Source organism: Syngnathus typhle, linkage group LG20 (genome assembly GCF_033458585.1).
Source record: "Syngnathus typhle isolate RoL2023-S1 ecotype Sweden linkage group LG20, RoL_Styp_1.0, whole genome shotgun sequence".
NCBI classification, from domain to species: Eukaryota; Metazoa; Chordata; class Actinopteri; order Syngnathiformes; family Syngnathidae; genus Syngnathus; species Syngnathus typhle.
The window spans coordinates 6750641-6766154 of NC_083757.1; the positions used below are offsets into that span (position 1 = coordinate 6750641).

The 15514-nt window shown below is 46.6% G+C and overlaps 1 protein-coding gene and 1 long non-coding RNA gene across 4 annotated transcripts; one reads left to right on the plus strand and one right to left on the minus strand.

The window, feature by feature from the left end:
* Window positions 1-3851: 3851 nt before the first annotated feature.
* On the minus strand, window positions 3852-7040 carry LOC133144708 (dysbindin-like). 3 transcript variants are annotated; one of them, XM_061267607.1, is made up of 5 exons: window positions 6708-7040; window positions 6564-6636; window positions 5584-5754; window positions 4692-4835; window positions 3852-4567 (listed from the first exon to the last, which is right to left on the minus strand). In XM_061267607.1, exons 1-5 carry the CDS (start codon window positions 6732-6734, stop codon window positions 4335-4337), a joined length of 648 nt encoding a protein of 215 aa, XP_061123591.1. In that variant the 5' UTR covers window positions 6735-7040; the 3' UTR covers window positions 3852-4334. The 3 variants fall into 3 exon arrangements, with proteins under 3 accessions (XP_061123591.1, XP_061123593.1, XP_061123592.1); XM_061267609.1 differs by having other exon boundaries at window positions 4692-4826; window positions 6708-7038; XM_061267608.1 differs by having other exon boundaries at window positions 3852-4564; window positions 6708-7027.
* Window positions 4482-6376, plus strand: LOC133144723 (uncharacterized). Its single transcript, XR_009710761.1, has 2 exons — window positions 4482-4615; window positions 5077-6376. It is a non-coding gene; the product is annotated as an uncharacterized LOC133144723 (long non-coding RNA).
* Window positions 7041-15514: the final 8474 nt, after the last annotated feature.

Sequence of the window (15514 nt, forward strand, 5' to 3'; positions counted from 1 at the left end):
TGCATTTGGGAGCGTGTGTCACTTTGTTTTATGTCACTTCCCCCTTTCGGACTGTCACTAATCCAACCAGGAACAGGGCCCCGCTTCCCGTCAATGGCGATGCTAATCAAGCGAATGGATTAGTTAGCATAACTCACATACATCTTTGAGGAAATTGTTACAGAAATGCTTGATTTTGTGAGCAAGGCTAGGCTAGTTAAGCCAAGCTAATTAGCTTGACATGGCCAAGCCAGGTGTCAGCTAATGCAAAGCTAATTCGCTTGCGCCATAGATGCTACATGTGCTACTTTTTCGACACAATTGAGCGAGTTTGCTATTTGTAGCAACTAGCAAGCTAAGCAAATTGGCAGATGGGATAATTTCTACTTTTCGTACGAGGCCATGCCAGTTGTCCATTTATGAAATGCTAAGTGTTCATTTAATTGTTGGCTATATGAATGGAGTACATGCATCGGTGTGGTGTGTGCGCACACGTAACGAGCTAACATCATACATATAGTCATCATTCATCTGCCTCCTATAATAGCGTGTACGTGAAAGAGATGGAATGACGCCTCAACAAGTGAGGCTAATAAATATTCATGAGCGACGGTTGGGGGGGGTCATGAATATTCATGAGGGACCTACTTATGAATATTTCAACTATGATGGAAATGAGGAGCGAGCGAGTAGACAAGAGGCAGACAAACACAAGCCCGCCTTCCTCCACATCAATTCTAATGAGCATGACGCCATCGCAGAACATTATGACTGTGACACCACTTTGGAAAAAAAACTAAAAAAAGTTAAATTGGGCTTATAGGTGACACATTTGACAAATACTGAAAGTATGAGCGGCTGACCCACGTGCAACATGGCTGCATGGGCGTCCTCAACTTTTTTTTTTTAACCTTCCCTGACTCACCGAGAGAAGCAGGACGGGGGAGGAGAAAGGCACCGCATGCACCTGCATGCTCGGTAGAGCACGAGACCGCGTGGGCTTGCGCTCACTTGATGCCGAGCGGCCGCAGGATGTTGAGTTTATGAAGATCATTTCAAGATAAATGTGTCAACAAAGAGAAAGATACAATGTCAACAATACTGTACTCTCACAATCATTATCCAATAACTGACGGAAAGACTTGCAATTAACTTTGATTGAGGATGGGGGAAAGAGAGCCCTCCATCTTCATCGGCGCCTTTTTTTCATTAACGTGGAATCGACGACTTCACCTTTAACGTTCAATACTTCCTGCTCCTCCATGATTGGCTCTTGCTCGTTTTTTTTCTCTTTTGTTCTCGTTTTGTTCTTCCTACTCTCCTCTTGTGTGGTTTCTTCTTTTCTTCCTTCTCCTCCGCCACGGGCATCACATGACGGCCTGAAGCTGAGCGGCGTGCGGGCGCGGCTATTTATATTTGTTGCTAATGAGGCGAGATCTCCGTGGCTGCCATAGCAACCGTCTCCGTGGAGACCGTGCTCTTGGATACCACATCTCTCGTCGCGCTTTAAACGTTCTCCCCTCGCCAACACCGGACTAATTAACTCGTAGTTATTGGCGCGCGCCTCTCGTCCTGCACAACATTTGCAACAAATCAAACGCGCCAGATTGTTCGACAATTTGGAATTGCAACAAACTTTGGCGAGAGAAAAAAAACTATTTAAAAGTCAAGAAATTTAATGTTTTTGTTTGTGTTTGCATGCGCTGCTGTTAGCGAAGCTCCAAGTGCACGCACGGGCACGGCACGGCTCCCTCCTCACCCCTCCCTTGCCGATTAAAGATGATGGGCGCACCTCCACGAACATCTTGGTGGCGAGGGAAAGTCAGCTGCATGGGAACTGGACGTACGTCATCGCTGCCACCTGCTCGGGTGTGACACACATGCACACACTCAACACACATTCTCAAACACAAATAGACAAACAGTTACACACTTTTTAAACTTTCTCGCTGTCTCTGCACTCACACGCTCTGTCCCCGCCCACTTTTGCCAAAGATGAAGACTTGTCTAAGACTATAGCTGAACCCCCCCCTTCACCATTCCCATCTCGTCATGCGTGAGTCATCAGAGGGTGAGAGGTCTGAGGCAAACAAGCTGCCACAGTTGGAACAGGCCATAACAATGCGGCACCCATCTGTGTGCACGCGCATGTGTGTGCTTGTATGCGGGTGCGCGCGTGTACCTGCTCACAGCTGCTGTCACCCACAAGAGAACATTTCTGCTGAAGTCTCAAGGGGAATATAAAGATGCCACCACGCGTGTGCGCATACGCAAAAAGTTGCCAAATAAATTGATCGGTCGTCTCAATTCGGGAAGGAAGTGCCTCAGAACCACAAATACAGTTTGGAGTCTCAATCAAAAAACTACGTTTTATCTTAATACAAATCATGGTTGAAAACAAATATGGAAGCCACCTGAGAATGCACATTGGTGACAGAATTGCACTTAAGACAGCAAAGCCCAGATAAAAAAGAGAAACAACAAAGAGGCCTCTTAAAATCGTCAGCAACATCATTTCTGGAGGGCGGGTGCGCCTGCGCGTTTCCACAATTGGGAGTCACTTAACACTCAGTAACAAAAACGGAAACACAAAAAGAGAGTGTACAAAAGATTGATTTTTCCACGATGTTGTGTAAGCGCTCGTTTCATCTTCCCACTCCTCCCCCCCCCCCCATCTCCCACACAGGTTATATCCAATGAACGGTGCCATGCAGGCATCTCGGCGTGAAAGAATATTGCCATCTATTTTTTCCTTTTCATAATCTCTTTCCTCCCTCGACACCCACACACACTTTGGAGTGGGGAAGGGGAGGGGGCGGTGCGCGCAAGAAAATGAAAAAGGGCGAGGTGCTAAGGTGGTGGAAGGAAATGCGCGCGCTCATGAGAGCCAGTCGCTAGTTGTTATAGTAACTATGATTCTGTACCTGTCAATCATGGCTATTTCGGGTGCACAGTTCCTAAGGGGGTGCGCGTGCATGGCGCGCGAAGCTGCTTCGACAAGAAGAAAATTATAACGCGCTCAAATTAACACCCTTTCCTGACGCGGACCACTTTTCTCACATTGCCTTGTGAAAGACGGCGTGATATTGCGATTCCGGGAGAGAGAAAAAAACGGAACATGCGAATGCTGAGATGATAATGACGCATCGAAAAAAAACAAAACAAGTACAATGCAAAAAACAAATCAGACAGAAATTACCAAGTTTGAAAAAACAACAAAAAGAGAGTTACAAAAAGGTAACCTATAAAAAAAAAAAAAAAACCCATTCAAATAAAATTGATAATTTCTGACCAGACAAACAGTCCGTGTCTCTTTTGGCAACGTTTAGAAAATGACTCATTTATTCGTTGACTAGAACGCGATAGGAAAATTGAGTTTGATTTTAAGTCAATATTTCAAGGAAAATTCAATTTAGTTCGAAACAGACTTGAAAAAACACCTACTACTAATCTATTTGTTTTGAATTCCCAGAAGTTGTCAGCGACAGCATTTCACAGACTCACCAGGAGATGGCGACAGAGTAGCGCCTGAAGACGACGGAATGTTCTGCAATGACACTCATTATGATAGTCGGATCTTTATGGTATGTGATTGACTCAATTTTGTGGCGTGAAATTGAAGACACCAAAAGCAGTTATCATGACAAGTCACATGATTTTTTCCTTCTCCTGATTGTTGAAGGGCGCCTTTGCGCACGAGCTCTATCTGGTGACCTGTCACGACGACTGCATGATTTGGTTTCGCGCGGAAGCAGTTGCTGCAATTTCACGCCACAAAAACGAAGTGAGAGATTCGACAACCTTGCAGAACACAGCATGATGTTCTGGCGCCACGCTGTCGCCATCTCCTGGTTCATGAACACAACACAATGTCCTCAGGTGAACTTTTAATTCTTTCTTTGCAACAGAGTAATAACAGACACAGGACAGTAAATATTTCGACACAGTGCACTCAAAATATCAACAACTCTTCAGTAAGGATAAAAGTGCAGGCGCGTGCGCACGTCAAGTGTAAATCCCAACATTTCCTATATATAAGAAAATCAAAACAGTGAAGGTAAAGGTCCATTTCTTCTTCTATGATTGATGGTCACATTTTCAAAATTCCCGACACTAATAAAGCTCAAGAACAAACTAAAAAAATCTGGTTTCCCTTGATGATATATAGTTGTTGCCGTGTGCTCGTTCTCAACACTTGATGTTGGTCGGAATCCAAATCATACCACCAAATATCGACCTGAGCGCAGTTGATGTGCTCATCATAGTCGTCATAGGATTCTTGTATTTTTTTCTTTAAGGCAGACGTCATGTGGCAGTTGCGGAGTGGGGTAAGCTTTTCCTTTTCTTCCAAACCCTCAAAGATTCGGGGTCCCGCCTTGATGGCCGGGCGTTGGCACGAGCGGGGGAGCCCTCTTTCTCCTCCTCCTCCTTATGGTCCTCCTGGCGCCTTCCTCTTCTTGCCCGTCCTCTTCTTCCTCCAAGTCCTCTTCCTCATCGCCGTCAGCGCACGCCGACGTCATCTTGCGGCGCAGCTCGGTCTGAGTGGGAACCGCAAGGCTGAGCTCGGCGCTCAAAGACTCGGGACCTGCTGCATGCAAGACACGCCACAATAAAACAAAACTCCACTCACGTCAAAGTAAGCTTTCACATGATGACTTAAGTATTCAGTGAAAACGTAAAAAGTGTCATGTTGCAAGAAACGGAGGAAGCACCCGCGACGGGCGAGGCGGCGCTGTTGTCCTCTCCGCCCGAGTGCAGGAAGACGTCGATCGCCTCTTGGTCCGACATGTCCATCAGGTCCATCTGCTCCAGCATGTCCACGTTGACCTCCATGGACGACATGCTGCCTGTTGGCCCTGCGACCCCCACCCCGCCCCGGCAACGCGGACAACAAGGAAAAGGCAGTGGCTGTCACTATAGTTTAGCGCAGCGGGCGTCCAGTAGGGGGCGGCAAATGACTGACTCCAGGCAAAGCAAAGCAAGAACGGATGAACTTTAGCTTTAGCAACATTGGCACAAGGATGAAAGCAAAGGGAATGTTGCAAAACAATGAAAGATTATAGTTAAATTTGTTTATCTATTTTTCTCCTTAATCAGGGGCGTGCAGAGGATGGGACAATGAGGAGATGCCCCACCCCCCCTACGTGAGTCGGAAGGAGACGATTGGCTCTTGCAAACAGTTACAGAAGACATTATTGGCTAGCGTACCTCGAGGAAATCAGGAGGGCGGAGCGGGTTCGCCGAGTCGCGTGGGAGGGACAGCACAAGAAAGAAGAAGAAGGACACCGTGGGGAGGGGGCTCATGTTATCACACTCCACCCAGGAGACACTGACAACTACGCTGGGCTCACTCCGCCGTTGCCCTTTTGAAGCTTAAAAAAAACAAGATGAGGAGCTCCCGGTCTCAATTGCAATTTGGACGCGTCAAGCGTACTTTTGCACTGCCAGATTTGACAGCCGTTTAAACGCTCTTACATGGCATTCCGAAGAAATCGTGACCAAGAAATAAGACTCATGCTCCAGATTTGAGGGCGGCCAAAACGGAGTCAGCCCGGTGTAGTTGGGTGGCCGAGATCCATAGAGCAAATAGCCGTGGCCTCTCACCTCTCCTCTCGACGATCTGGAGGTAACCTGTGGACAGGTACTGCTCCACATCCTGCTGGAAGGCCTCCTCCAGCAGCTTATGTTTGTCTTTCGGCTTCCGCTGCCCGTCATCGCCAGCGTCAGCACACTGAGAGCGGGACCCCTTGGGTGTGGGCTCACAGTCCACCTCCGCTGCAAACATTTCAGGGTGCACAGAAAGAGAATGTCACGATTGGTGGAATCCAAGGCCGGGCCCTCGTTTGTACGTGCGGCGGGCACAAATGGCTCCCCTCGACTTCTTTGCTCCATGTGATTGCATGTAAGCGCCCTTTTGACATCTGCAAAGCAGCATAAAAGACCCCGTGAGCTAAATATGAGCTACCGCTAAAAATAGAAGCCCCCGGAGCAGCAAGAAGACGCGGCAGGCGGCACAAAATGTAGTTGAGCTTACAAGAAGGAGGAACAAAGTGCAAAGAAAAGGGATTAGAACGTGCACGTTGGTGGCAGGTGCTTTAATCGATCCACGCAGCACCCAAATGATGAGAAATCTCAAACAAGGCACCAACCAAGTGTTATTTGCATAGGCCTCCCTGTAAATTTGGAAATCTGGTGTCTTCAACATTTTATTGATTTGGGGGCGTGGCTAAAACCGCAGCCAGTCACAAACAGCGGCGTCGACATTCGAATGGGCGCACCTTGGTTTACGACGGTGGTGCATGATGTCACGTAATTGGAACTTAGTTACGAACTGCCATATCCATCTGGAATACGCATTTGTTTGCAAAATAAATTCAATTAAATATCATCAGCTCTATGGTTATCATCACAATTGTGCTCATTTTTCAACAAGAATCAACAAAAATTCATTTGAAGCTGACCTGAGAAATTTCTACATCTCTCAGGTCGCCTCAAGTTCCAATTCTGAATTCCTGCTCCATGGTTAGCTTCACACTTTTAAGTGTCAAATTGTGTGTCAAATTAAAAGCAGCAAGTTTGCTTACGAGAGTTCCTCTGGCTCTCGTCGGCTGCAGCAGGCGCAGTGGACATCCTGGATGCGGATTTGTTTTTTTTTCCCTTTCAAGACAAGACGCAGTCTTTCACAGCCCCCCAAAAAGACACTACACTAGGCCGCCTCGCATCCTCACGCTCGTTCCGCCGTCATCGCGCAGCATTTTCTTGCTTTTGGCGTCCGTGAGATGAGGAGATGAGATGATGCGCCTGACTCGAGGCGAGGCGTACACGACGCGAGAAAGAGAGAGAGGATGCGAGTAGAGCTGCGAGGGAGGAAGGAGGGGGGGGGGGGGTGTCGCAGATGCCTGTTTAAGTGACCTGCGAACGAGCGGCCTTCATCGAAAAGGCGCAAACCCAACAATTAAGCGAGGTTCTGCGTCAGGAAGGTGTGTGTAAAATGAAAACTCATGATTAGCACGACGCTGCGTGAGAAGAAGGGCTCGCAGCATCCTTCACTTGAAGCTCCTCCTCCTCTTCCGCCTTCCCGACCGACTATCACGGCATTTCAAGTGCGGCTGATGGCAAGTGTGACGAGTGGCACCACAGGAGGGCGCTCTTGCTTTTGGGCAGAGGACTTCCGGTGTAAACAGGAAATGCTAAGTTAGCGTGAAGTGCCAAGTTCCGGCGTAGCGAGAGCGCTGGGCTCACGCTGCACTGGGTGTAGCAGGGAATCTTCCAATCTCGGAATTATTGGTTTTGTAGTTCAGTGTTTTTTTTATGAATACTGTGTGGTAAATATGTTTTATATGACAGGGTCGATTAGTGGTCGAGGCTTCGTGTGCGGGTGACTGGGTGTGGGTGAGCGACACATCAGCTAGGCGGTATTTAAATGTTTTTAAGAGTATTAAAACTGAGTCTAAATTGCTTAGTGACACGTGTTTTGTTTTTATAGTTGCTCACGTGTATCGCATCTTTTATGTGTTTGAGGCTAACTCCGGTAGTTCGTTTGCTTCCGAAGCCAGTAGAGGCGAGTGGAAACTAGTCAGCTTTGGAGATGTGCAAAGTCCGGATTTTTGAGGAGTACCCCATGTTCTACAACTCCTGTCTGGACGAGTTCAAGGACCCCGGCATCAAAAGAACCGTGGTCAGGCAGTTTGTCAAGGAACACTTTGAACACAAGGGTCGTCCTGCACCAAGTTGTAAGTAGCAAAAAGTTGGCCGTCTTCCTGCTCGGAACAATTGGGTCTTTATGATCTTGGTCTGCCAGATGAGCAAGTGATGGGCTTCCTGAAGAATTACCGGACCAGGTTTGTCAAGCTCAGTAGCAAAAAGTCAGCTGGGGCAGATGAGCATCTAATGGCCACGGAGCGCTGGATTCTTGACAACTTTGACTACCTGCGGCCTCATATTAAAAAGCGACGTGGTTGAGTAGTGCGCCAGGTCAGCCTCCAATTGCAAAATTCAGACTTTGCAAGCCATCGTTTGGCATCTGGTCATCATTTTGCGTTGCAGTTCTCTTCTGAGGCGTCACCCAGGGCGGCCCGGGACGATCGAGCCGACAAGCCCAGGCCTCCACCCTCGACGCCAATGAGCCACCTCCACGGGTGAGGCAGCAGAAAGGTGGGCACAGGGCTGCTTTCCCCGACGGCGAGCCCAAGATCCAGACCATCGCACAGTACCTGAGAGAGCTCATGACGAACACGTCAGAAGACCAGACTTGAAGCCGGCGGTGACGAGACGCAACTGAAGGCAAATGGCGAGCGGAGCCGCTCTTGTCTGAAAATCCACGTGCAACGTCACGCCGGCGACTAGCCGCTCAGCTGCTCGTTTTGCCGCCGCATCTTCAAACATCGCTTGGCGTCAGAGCGGCATCCACACTGGGGAGAAACCTTTCAGCTGCTCACCATGTGTCTCCATCTTACTGCCCTGGATGACCGCATGAGGACGTGCACTGACAAGAACCTCTTCGCCTGCGCTGTGTGCCGCGACAACGTCACAAAGCGATACAATTGGCGCTGCAGACGAGGACGAGCACGGGCCAGAAGCCCTTTAGCCGCAACTGCCAGGCCGACGCTTCACTCGCAAGTTCATACCGGCTGAGGAGACGCAAGGGTTGCCGTGCACTTTTAACACTCAAACTTGAACTCGAGTGAAGGCATGAATCTCCAGACAATTCAATTTTGTATGTTTTCATGTTTCTCTGATGGTTCAAACAGGATAAATTCTGAATGTACCAATCGTGTGTGTGTTTTGTCAATTTCAATTAAACAACACGTGATGTCAAAGCTTACAATTTCTGAAAACCAAATTGGGCAAACACCCATTACCATCGAGCTGCTCTTTGTTCCCATTCGCTAGGTGGCGGCACGAAAAACACTACGCATTTTAAAACAACTAAAACAAACGGAAGTGAGATTGTGATGTGCATTCCAGTTCTTGGGAATTAAAAAGAAAAGAAATTTAAAGAGGCATTTGGGATGAAGTGATTCAGTGTCCAACGTGAGCCAGTAGATGGCACTAGAGTGGAAAAAAAGCTACTTTTTAAAATAACATGAAATAACACAGCACATCGAGGCACTGAATTGTCTTTTTTTGCATGCACATTTTTTATTAAATATGTTGACAAGAAAAAAATCACTACACTGGCTTTTGTCATCAAAACAAGAAAAAATATATACGTTCAAACAGGACTCTCGACTAGTTCTCCAAGCATCACTGCCAGTTACAAATCTGACTTCACACATACACCATTAACTGTATTATTCCGCTATCACATAATTCATCCTATTCACCCCATTCCAATTTCAACATATTTCAAATATTCATGTCATGGGTGCTTCTATTTTTTTCATTCCAAAAATGTTTTTTGCAAAATTCACAAATTTGCAGCAAAAGTTTCCCCACTCATTCCGAATGGCACATTCGACATTTCACATTGACATTGTTCCTGTTTGACATTCACACCATTCTGCACGTTCATGGACGGGAGGATTTTCAATATTCCCAAGCCACGTTTAAAAAATGTCACGTTTAAAATTTGTGCTAAATTTTGAAAAATCAGTTTTTTTGGATCGATTCAGCTGCTCATCTACCTGTTCCAAAACTCCCCACTTATTAAAAATGTTCAACTCCGTTTAGGATTTTTCCTCCCATTTTTTTTTCTCGCTTACCGATTTTTCAAATCTTCAACTTCGCTTAATTTTTTCCTTGCTTACGTTTTTTTCTCACTTACCACTTTGCTTAGTTTCTTTTCTAGCTTACCGTTTTTTTCCGCTGGCCATTTTTTCCTTGCTTACCGCTCACTTACCGTTTTTTCTCACTTAGGTTTTTGCTTAGTATTTTCCTGTTCTTTTTTTTTTTTTTTTTTTGCTTAGTGCGCGCTTACCGTTTTTCTCACCTACATTTTTTGTTCAAGCTTACTGTTTTTTCTCACCTATCATTTTGTCCTCGCTTACCGCTCTCTTACCGTTTTTCTCACTTACGTTTATGCTCAGTATTTACCTGCTTCCCGTTTTTTCTCGCTTAGTGCGCGCTTACCGTTTTTCTCACCTACGTAGTATTTTTTCGCTTCGTTTTTTTCTCAGTTTTTTTACTCTTACCATTTTTTCTCGCTTACCATTTATCACTTACCGTTTTTCTCACTTAGTGTTTTTTCTTGCCTACCGTTTTTCTCGCGTACAAATTTTTCTTGCTGATATTTTTTCTCGCTTACCATATTTCTTGCTTACTGTTTTTCTTCCCTATAGTTTTTTCTCACTTAGTTTTTCTTACCTTTTTCTCACTTGAAATTTTTTTTCCTCGCTTATCGTTTTTTTTCTCTCGTCTACGGCTTTTCCTCGCTTTTTTTCCTCACGTAACACTTCTCTCACGTACCATTTTTCTTGCTTATCGTACCATTCTTTCTTGCCTATTGTCTCGACTTTTTAGATCATTCGCTAGCATTCCCCATTCCCAAAGTTTCTGGAGAAACTGCATTCTCTTATCATTACGCTTAACTACAAATACTGCGTATTTCCATGCAATAAATACAAAGCCAGGATGTACAAAGGCAATCAAAAAGGAAAAAAACAAAACAATCAAGCATGCAAGTCTGGCTTTTTCTAATAGCCAATTAGACTAAGATTAAATCGTACATTAAACTATAAAGTGGTTACATTTGTACAATTATCCTAAAAACCATCTATGGCTGGTGGAAAAGGCTGTTCCAAAAACTTTTTGGACACTTTGTCCGTCCTCACATTTTGGTGCAGGCTGGTCTAAGCAGAGGTTTTCTTGATCTCCTTGATGGACACGTGACCCCACACGTTCATCTGCGTGATGCTTTGTAGATTGGCCTCTCTGTATTTGTAAGTCACCTCATCGAGGCCGTTGATTAAGATCTGGAAATGATCGTTGGCGCACTTGATGACAACCTGAGTGACAACAGGACACCATGCATGTGATGAGTGTGAACGGCATGGCGGTAAGCAAAGATGGGAGATGCGACGTTCGCGTTGACATTTTCGGGACTCGTGACTTTTGGATGGTTCGAGCAATTCCTTTTGACTGTGACATTTCCATTCCATTTCCATTCCATACTTTTTGTAATTTGGGAAAAAAAAAATTACTCCAACCTTTATTGGCGGCTAGGTGCTCTTCAATCAGTAAATAGCCGCTTTCCATAAGAAACACTCAATTGTTTTTTAAGGTTGAATCATGTTTAGGGAGGTTCTACAAGATGGAATAGGTTTTGACAGACACAGTTGTATGAATACACCTTGCACATATGAAAAAACAATGGAGCAACAATTAGATATAATAAACTAATGGATAAACTTTATTGTGGTTTTTGTTTATTTATTATTTATTCATCACTCATATTATTTATTGTTTGTGCCTTCTTGTTTTTATTTTGTGTCGTCTACTTGTATGTCTATCGTGTACTATGTCTCGTCACCGTGGGATAGAGGAAACGTAATTTCGGTTTCTTTGTGTGTCTTGACATGTGAAGGGATTGACAATAAAGCAGACTTTGACTTTGAAACTAACAGGCACCAATCAATGGTGAGGAAAATTTCACACGAAAGTTTGGAACCCCCGAAACTATAAGGCGGATGTGCGAGTGTGTGTAGAAATATGGTGTGATTCACGTCACCTTAACTTCTTGTCCGGGTCCAGAGCTTTGTGTGGGATGCTCCTCTCCTTTGTTCCAAGTTGTGTTCACTCTGGAGTTCAGCCAAATCTTCTTGGTTGCAAAGTTCAACTTGAGAAGCAGCGGGACCACGTTGTCGGTTTCGTCGTCAGCGGCAGGCACAAACAGGCTGATTTTAAACCTGCAACACAGTTGCGTTTGTGGTATTAGCATTATTGTGTCCGTGTGGGCGGGGTCTTCGTACCAATCTGCCAGTTTATTTGCTCGTCCTGTGATGGTGATGACGTTGTTCACACGGAGACCTCCCTTCAGCTCCATCATTGATCCAAGCTGCAAACATGTAATCATAACATAACTGGCCAAAACATCTTGAGTAGAAATCGCATGTGAATTCTAAGATCTGACACTGAGAGTAAATTGTGTGGAAATCATTACAACTGTCCTTTGAACCTGTCCAGAAATGTGGGCGGGTAACAAAAAAATGCTCTTCACGATTTATGCAGAAAACAAAAAAAAAATAATTAACTCACTCTTTTCTGCAAGAGTATGATGTCACCAGAATGGCTCTCCTCTGGCTTCACTGAGGTGATTGCATAATACGCTTTGGGCATCTTGCACATGAAGCTGTTGGGTAGCTTGCAGCTCATCTGCTTCCATCTTCCAGACTGAAAGATGAGCATGATGGATTTCAGTGGATGATGCAGATGTTCTTGCAAGCGCTTAATTGGCCACGCACCTTTTGGGACATCGCCACGCAGTCCTTTTCCAGGTGTTTGGGTTCTTCTGGGGCCCAGTCGGTGAAAGTCACCTCGTGGTTGTCCGACCACTCAAACATGCCGAGTACATTCTGGTCATTCAGTCCGGTCCACATGCTGCTGGTGTCTGCAGAGGAAAAAGGCGAGAAGATCTTTCACCTAGCGTTCAGGTGTTCCACCAATCGAGTAGTTCTATAAAGACCGTTTGCGCACCAAGGTCGGAGGCCGTTGTCACCCACGTCTGCTCCACCTCTGAAAGGATGGACACCAGATTGGCACCCAATTTCTTGCAGACATCTTGAGCCTCGGCCCACTCCTTCTTGTCCTCAGAAGCTTTGTAGCAGAAGCCTGCAAACTCCTCCCAGGACTCTCCCGAGCATCTCGGCTCTGCAGGTAACATCCCGTGGCGAGTTTAGCAGTAGTTGAGCGCTTAGCATGAAAAGATGCTCTGTGAACTCACCTCCGTCTGCAAATGTGAAGGCCTGATCCGTCGAGTCGGCACTCCTACAGGTCGTTAACGTGACAATGAGCTGGGCCTCTTATTGGTAATTTACCCTAAACGTTGGCCACTCACTTGAGGGAGGTGATCCCGTTGCGGGTGGAGGCATCAAAGCCGTTCTTTGCCGCGGCTGTCATCACAATACAGTTTCCTCCAATGTCGTTACGAACGACGCCGGCGTGAATAGCGGCCGCACAGACGCTTGAGTCCTGCACTCAAAACAAGTCAAGAACTCAACTGGCGGGTCACGATAGGGAGGATTTGACTCCCTGCCCTCTCCCTTGCATGTCAGGGCACAATTTTGATCACACCGGTACGGCAATTCTGCCGTTCTGCCTGTCTAAATATGATTGGTGTGTGGAAATGAATGAATCTTTCAAAACAAAATAACTTGGAAATCCTAATTGAAATGTAGGTTCATCTTCGAAATGTTTAGAGCCAGCCTAAGTGTCACTGCTTCAGCAATCACGTACCTCATTGTAGACCAAGGTTCCTGTGACATTGTGTTGGGAGTTGGCGCACTTGGGTGGGCAGTGGAACCTGCAGAAGGCAAGGACGAGCAAATTGACGACAGGCGTTCACCGTCACGGAAACGCCGGGGCAAGTGTGACTCACGTCATTGCCTTGGTCAAGTTGAGGCTGTTGAACGTGCGGTCACAGGTCATCGCATCTGTCAGACAAAAGATGACGTCAAAAGATGGGTTGTATGTTTTTCCCGGCATCCTCGGTCGCCAGAGACTTGCTTACCGTCACGTGCGCATCCTAAGATGTCAAAACTGAGGCCGAAGTCAATGCTGTCCTCCAGCGGCAGGATGCGGACGTACTGAGCGGACAATGGTGAGCCAAACCGGTGCTCCCCCCCTCCGCTAATCTAGAAACAGCACTTGTTTGTAATGGCAAGTTTGGACAACCCGGTCGGCGTGACTGGCTGGCCGCTCACCTTTTCGTCCGGGTGTTCAGTCCAGCTTTTGCCATCAAGACTCGTCTTCATCTCAAAATCGATGACCCAGGACCTTGGGTCAGTGTGAGGACAGCCCTGGGTGACAATCCCAGTCACCTTTCTCACGTGACCGAGGTTCACCTGGATCCAGCTGGTGGAGGCTGCAGGAGACGAGCTCGCTCAGGACACCAAACTACCAGCGCCAAAGTAACTTTTAGTTGTCTACGTACGATCTTGTGACGGTCTCCAGCAGGAATTCCTACTCAAGTGAGCTTTCTCGGGGGTGGTGTCGCTCATAGAAGACGAGGCTTCAAACGCTGAGTCGGTGATGTGCTCGTCTGCCTCAACCAAACTGTCAAAACACACTGAGGACAACCCAGAATCATGCACTGAACCTTTTAGTCATTGCGTCCACGTCCGTAGTCGAACAGAATGTGCCGTTATACCCCAACTCTGGTTGGGAGATGCCTCATTACACAACAAAGACGTGAAGCCCACCTTTCTGTTCACAGCTGTAGACCATGTGCAGGTATTTGGAGACAGCAGGGCAGGTCTCCCGGACAGCCTCGAAAGGGTCAGCAAGACAATATTGATGGTTGTCACATTTTCGCCTGTAGTGAGGGAGGGCTCCTCGCACCACGCAAGTCTCTGCAAGTCACAAGGCCGAGTGGAAGCTTATTTTGGCTGCAACGGTCGTATAGTCGGACCAAAATGCAACGCTTATGTCCTGTCTTACCCTTTGTTGCTCTCTGAGTTGGACAAAGGCTGCCACTCCTCCGCCCGTAGAAAGCCGACTGGATGCGGATGACGCTTTGAGCCTCACACTGACAAAAGAGGTCGACGTGCTTCTGCTGGTTGCACACAAGGATCTCCCGAAAACCTGCGAGCCCACCGTGGTGTCTTTTTTCCATCTCGCATCTTTTGACGTCAACATTCAGGATTCGGGGAGACTGACTTACCGTTATGGCGCGGAGGTTCCGGTTTATGTCCTGCGAGGCAAAAGCCAAAAATGGGCATCAACATTAATTGGCCATGAGTCACATCTTACCTCGAGCTCTTTTCTTGCATATGTAGTTCCTCTTCTTCTGGCAGTTGTCAAATTTCCAATTTCCCAGTTCACGTTTAGTGTGAAAGGAAAGGCAGCTTTCACCAGAGGGTTTACTAGGGCTATCTGTAAGGAAACAGCAGATGCTAAGCGCTCCTCTCCATTGCTCCAGACTGTCGGCAACAAATATTGGATGGCGTTTGGGCCGACCTGTGTTCCAGTTGGTGTAACGAAAGGGAGACCCGTCAGTCCACTTGCAGCCCTCTTGAGTGATCGTGGTGTTGGTGGCCAACCACAGAGACGAAATGTTTTGAAATCCGGTGGACAGAACTTTGGATCAAACATGAATAAGATGACATCAGTAAATGCCTTTAAGCTTATATGTATCACAGTTATACATCTATTTGACATTTTACCCATTGTGGTCAATATAAAGTGGAACAGCATATCTTTTGTCTTAAATCCTTGTCGTCATAGCGTCACAAGCTCATTCTCTGCCCTGTTCCGAGTAGCGTCTCAGAGCAAGCCGTTTTGGTGCGGCCTCTTTAAATGCAAATGAGACATTTCAAACCACGCCGCCTCCAGGACGGAAGTTTCCTTGCGCCGCAAAACTTTAGCTCGAATTAAAGAT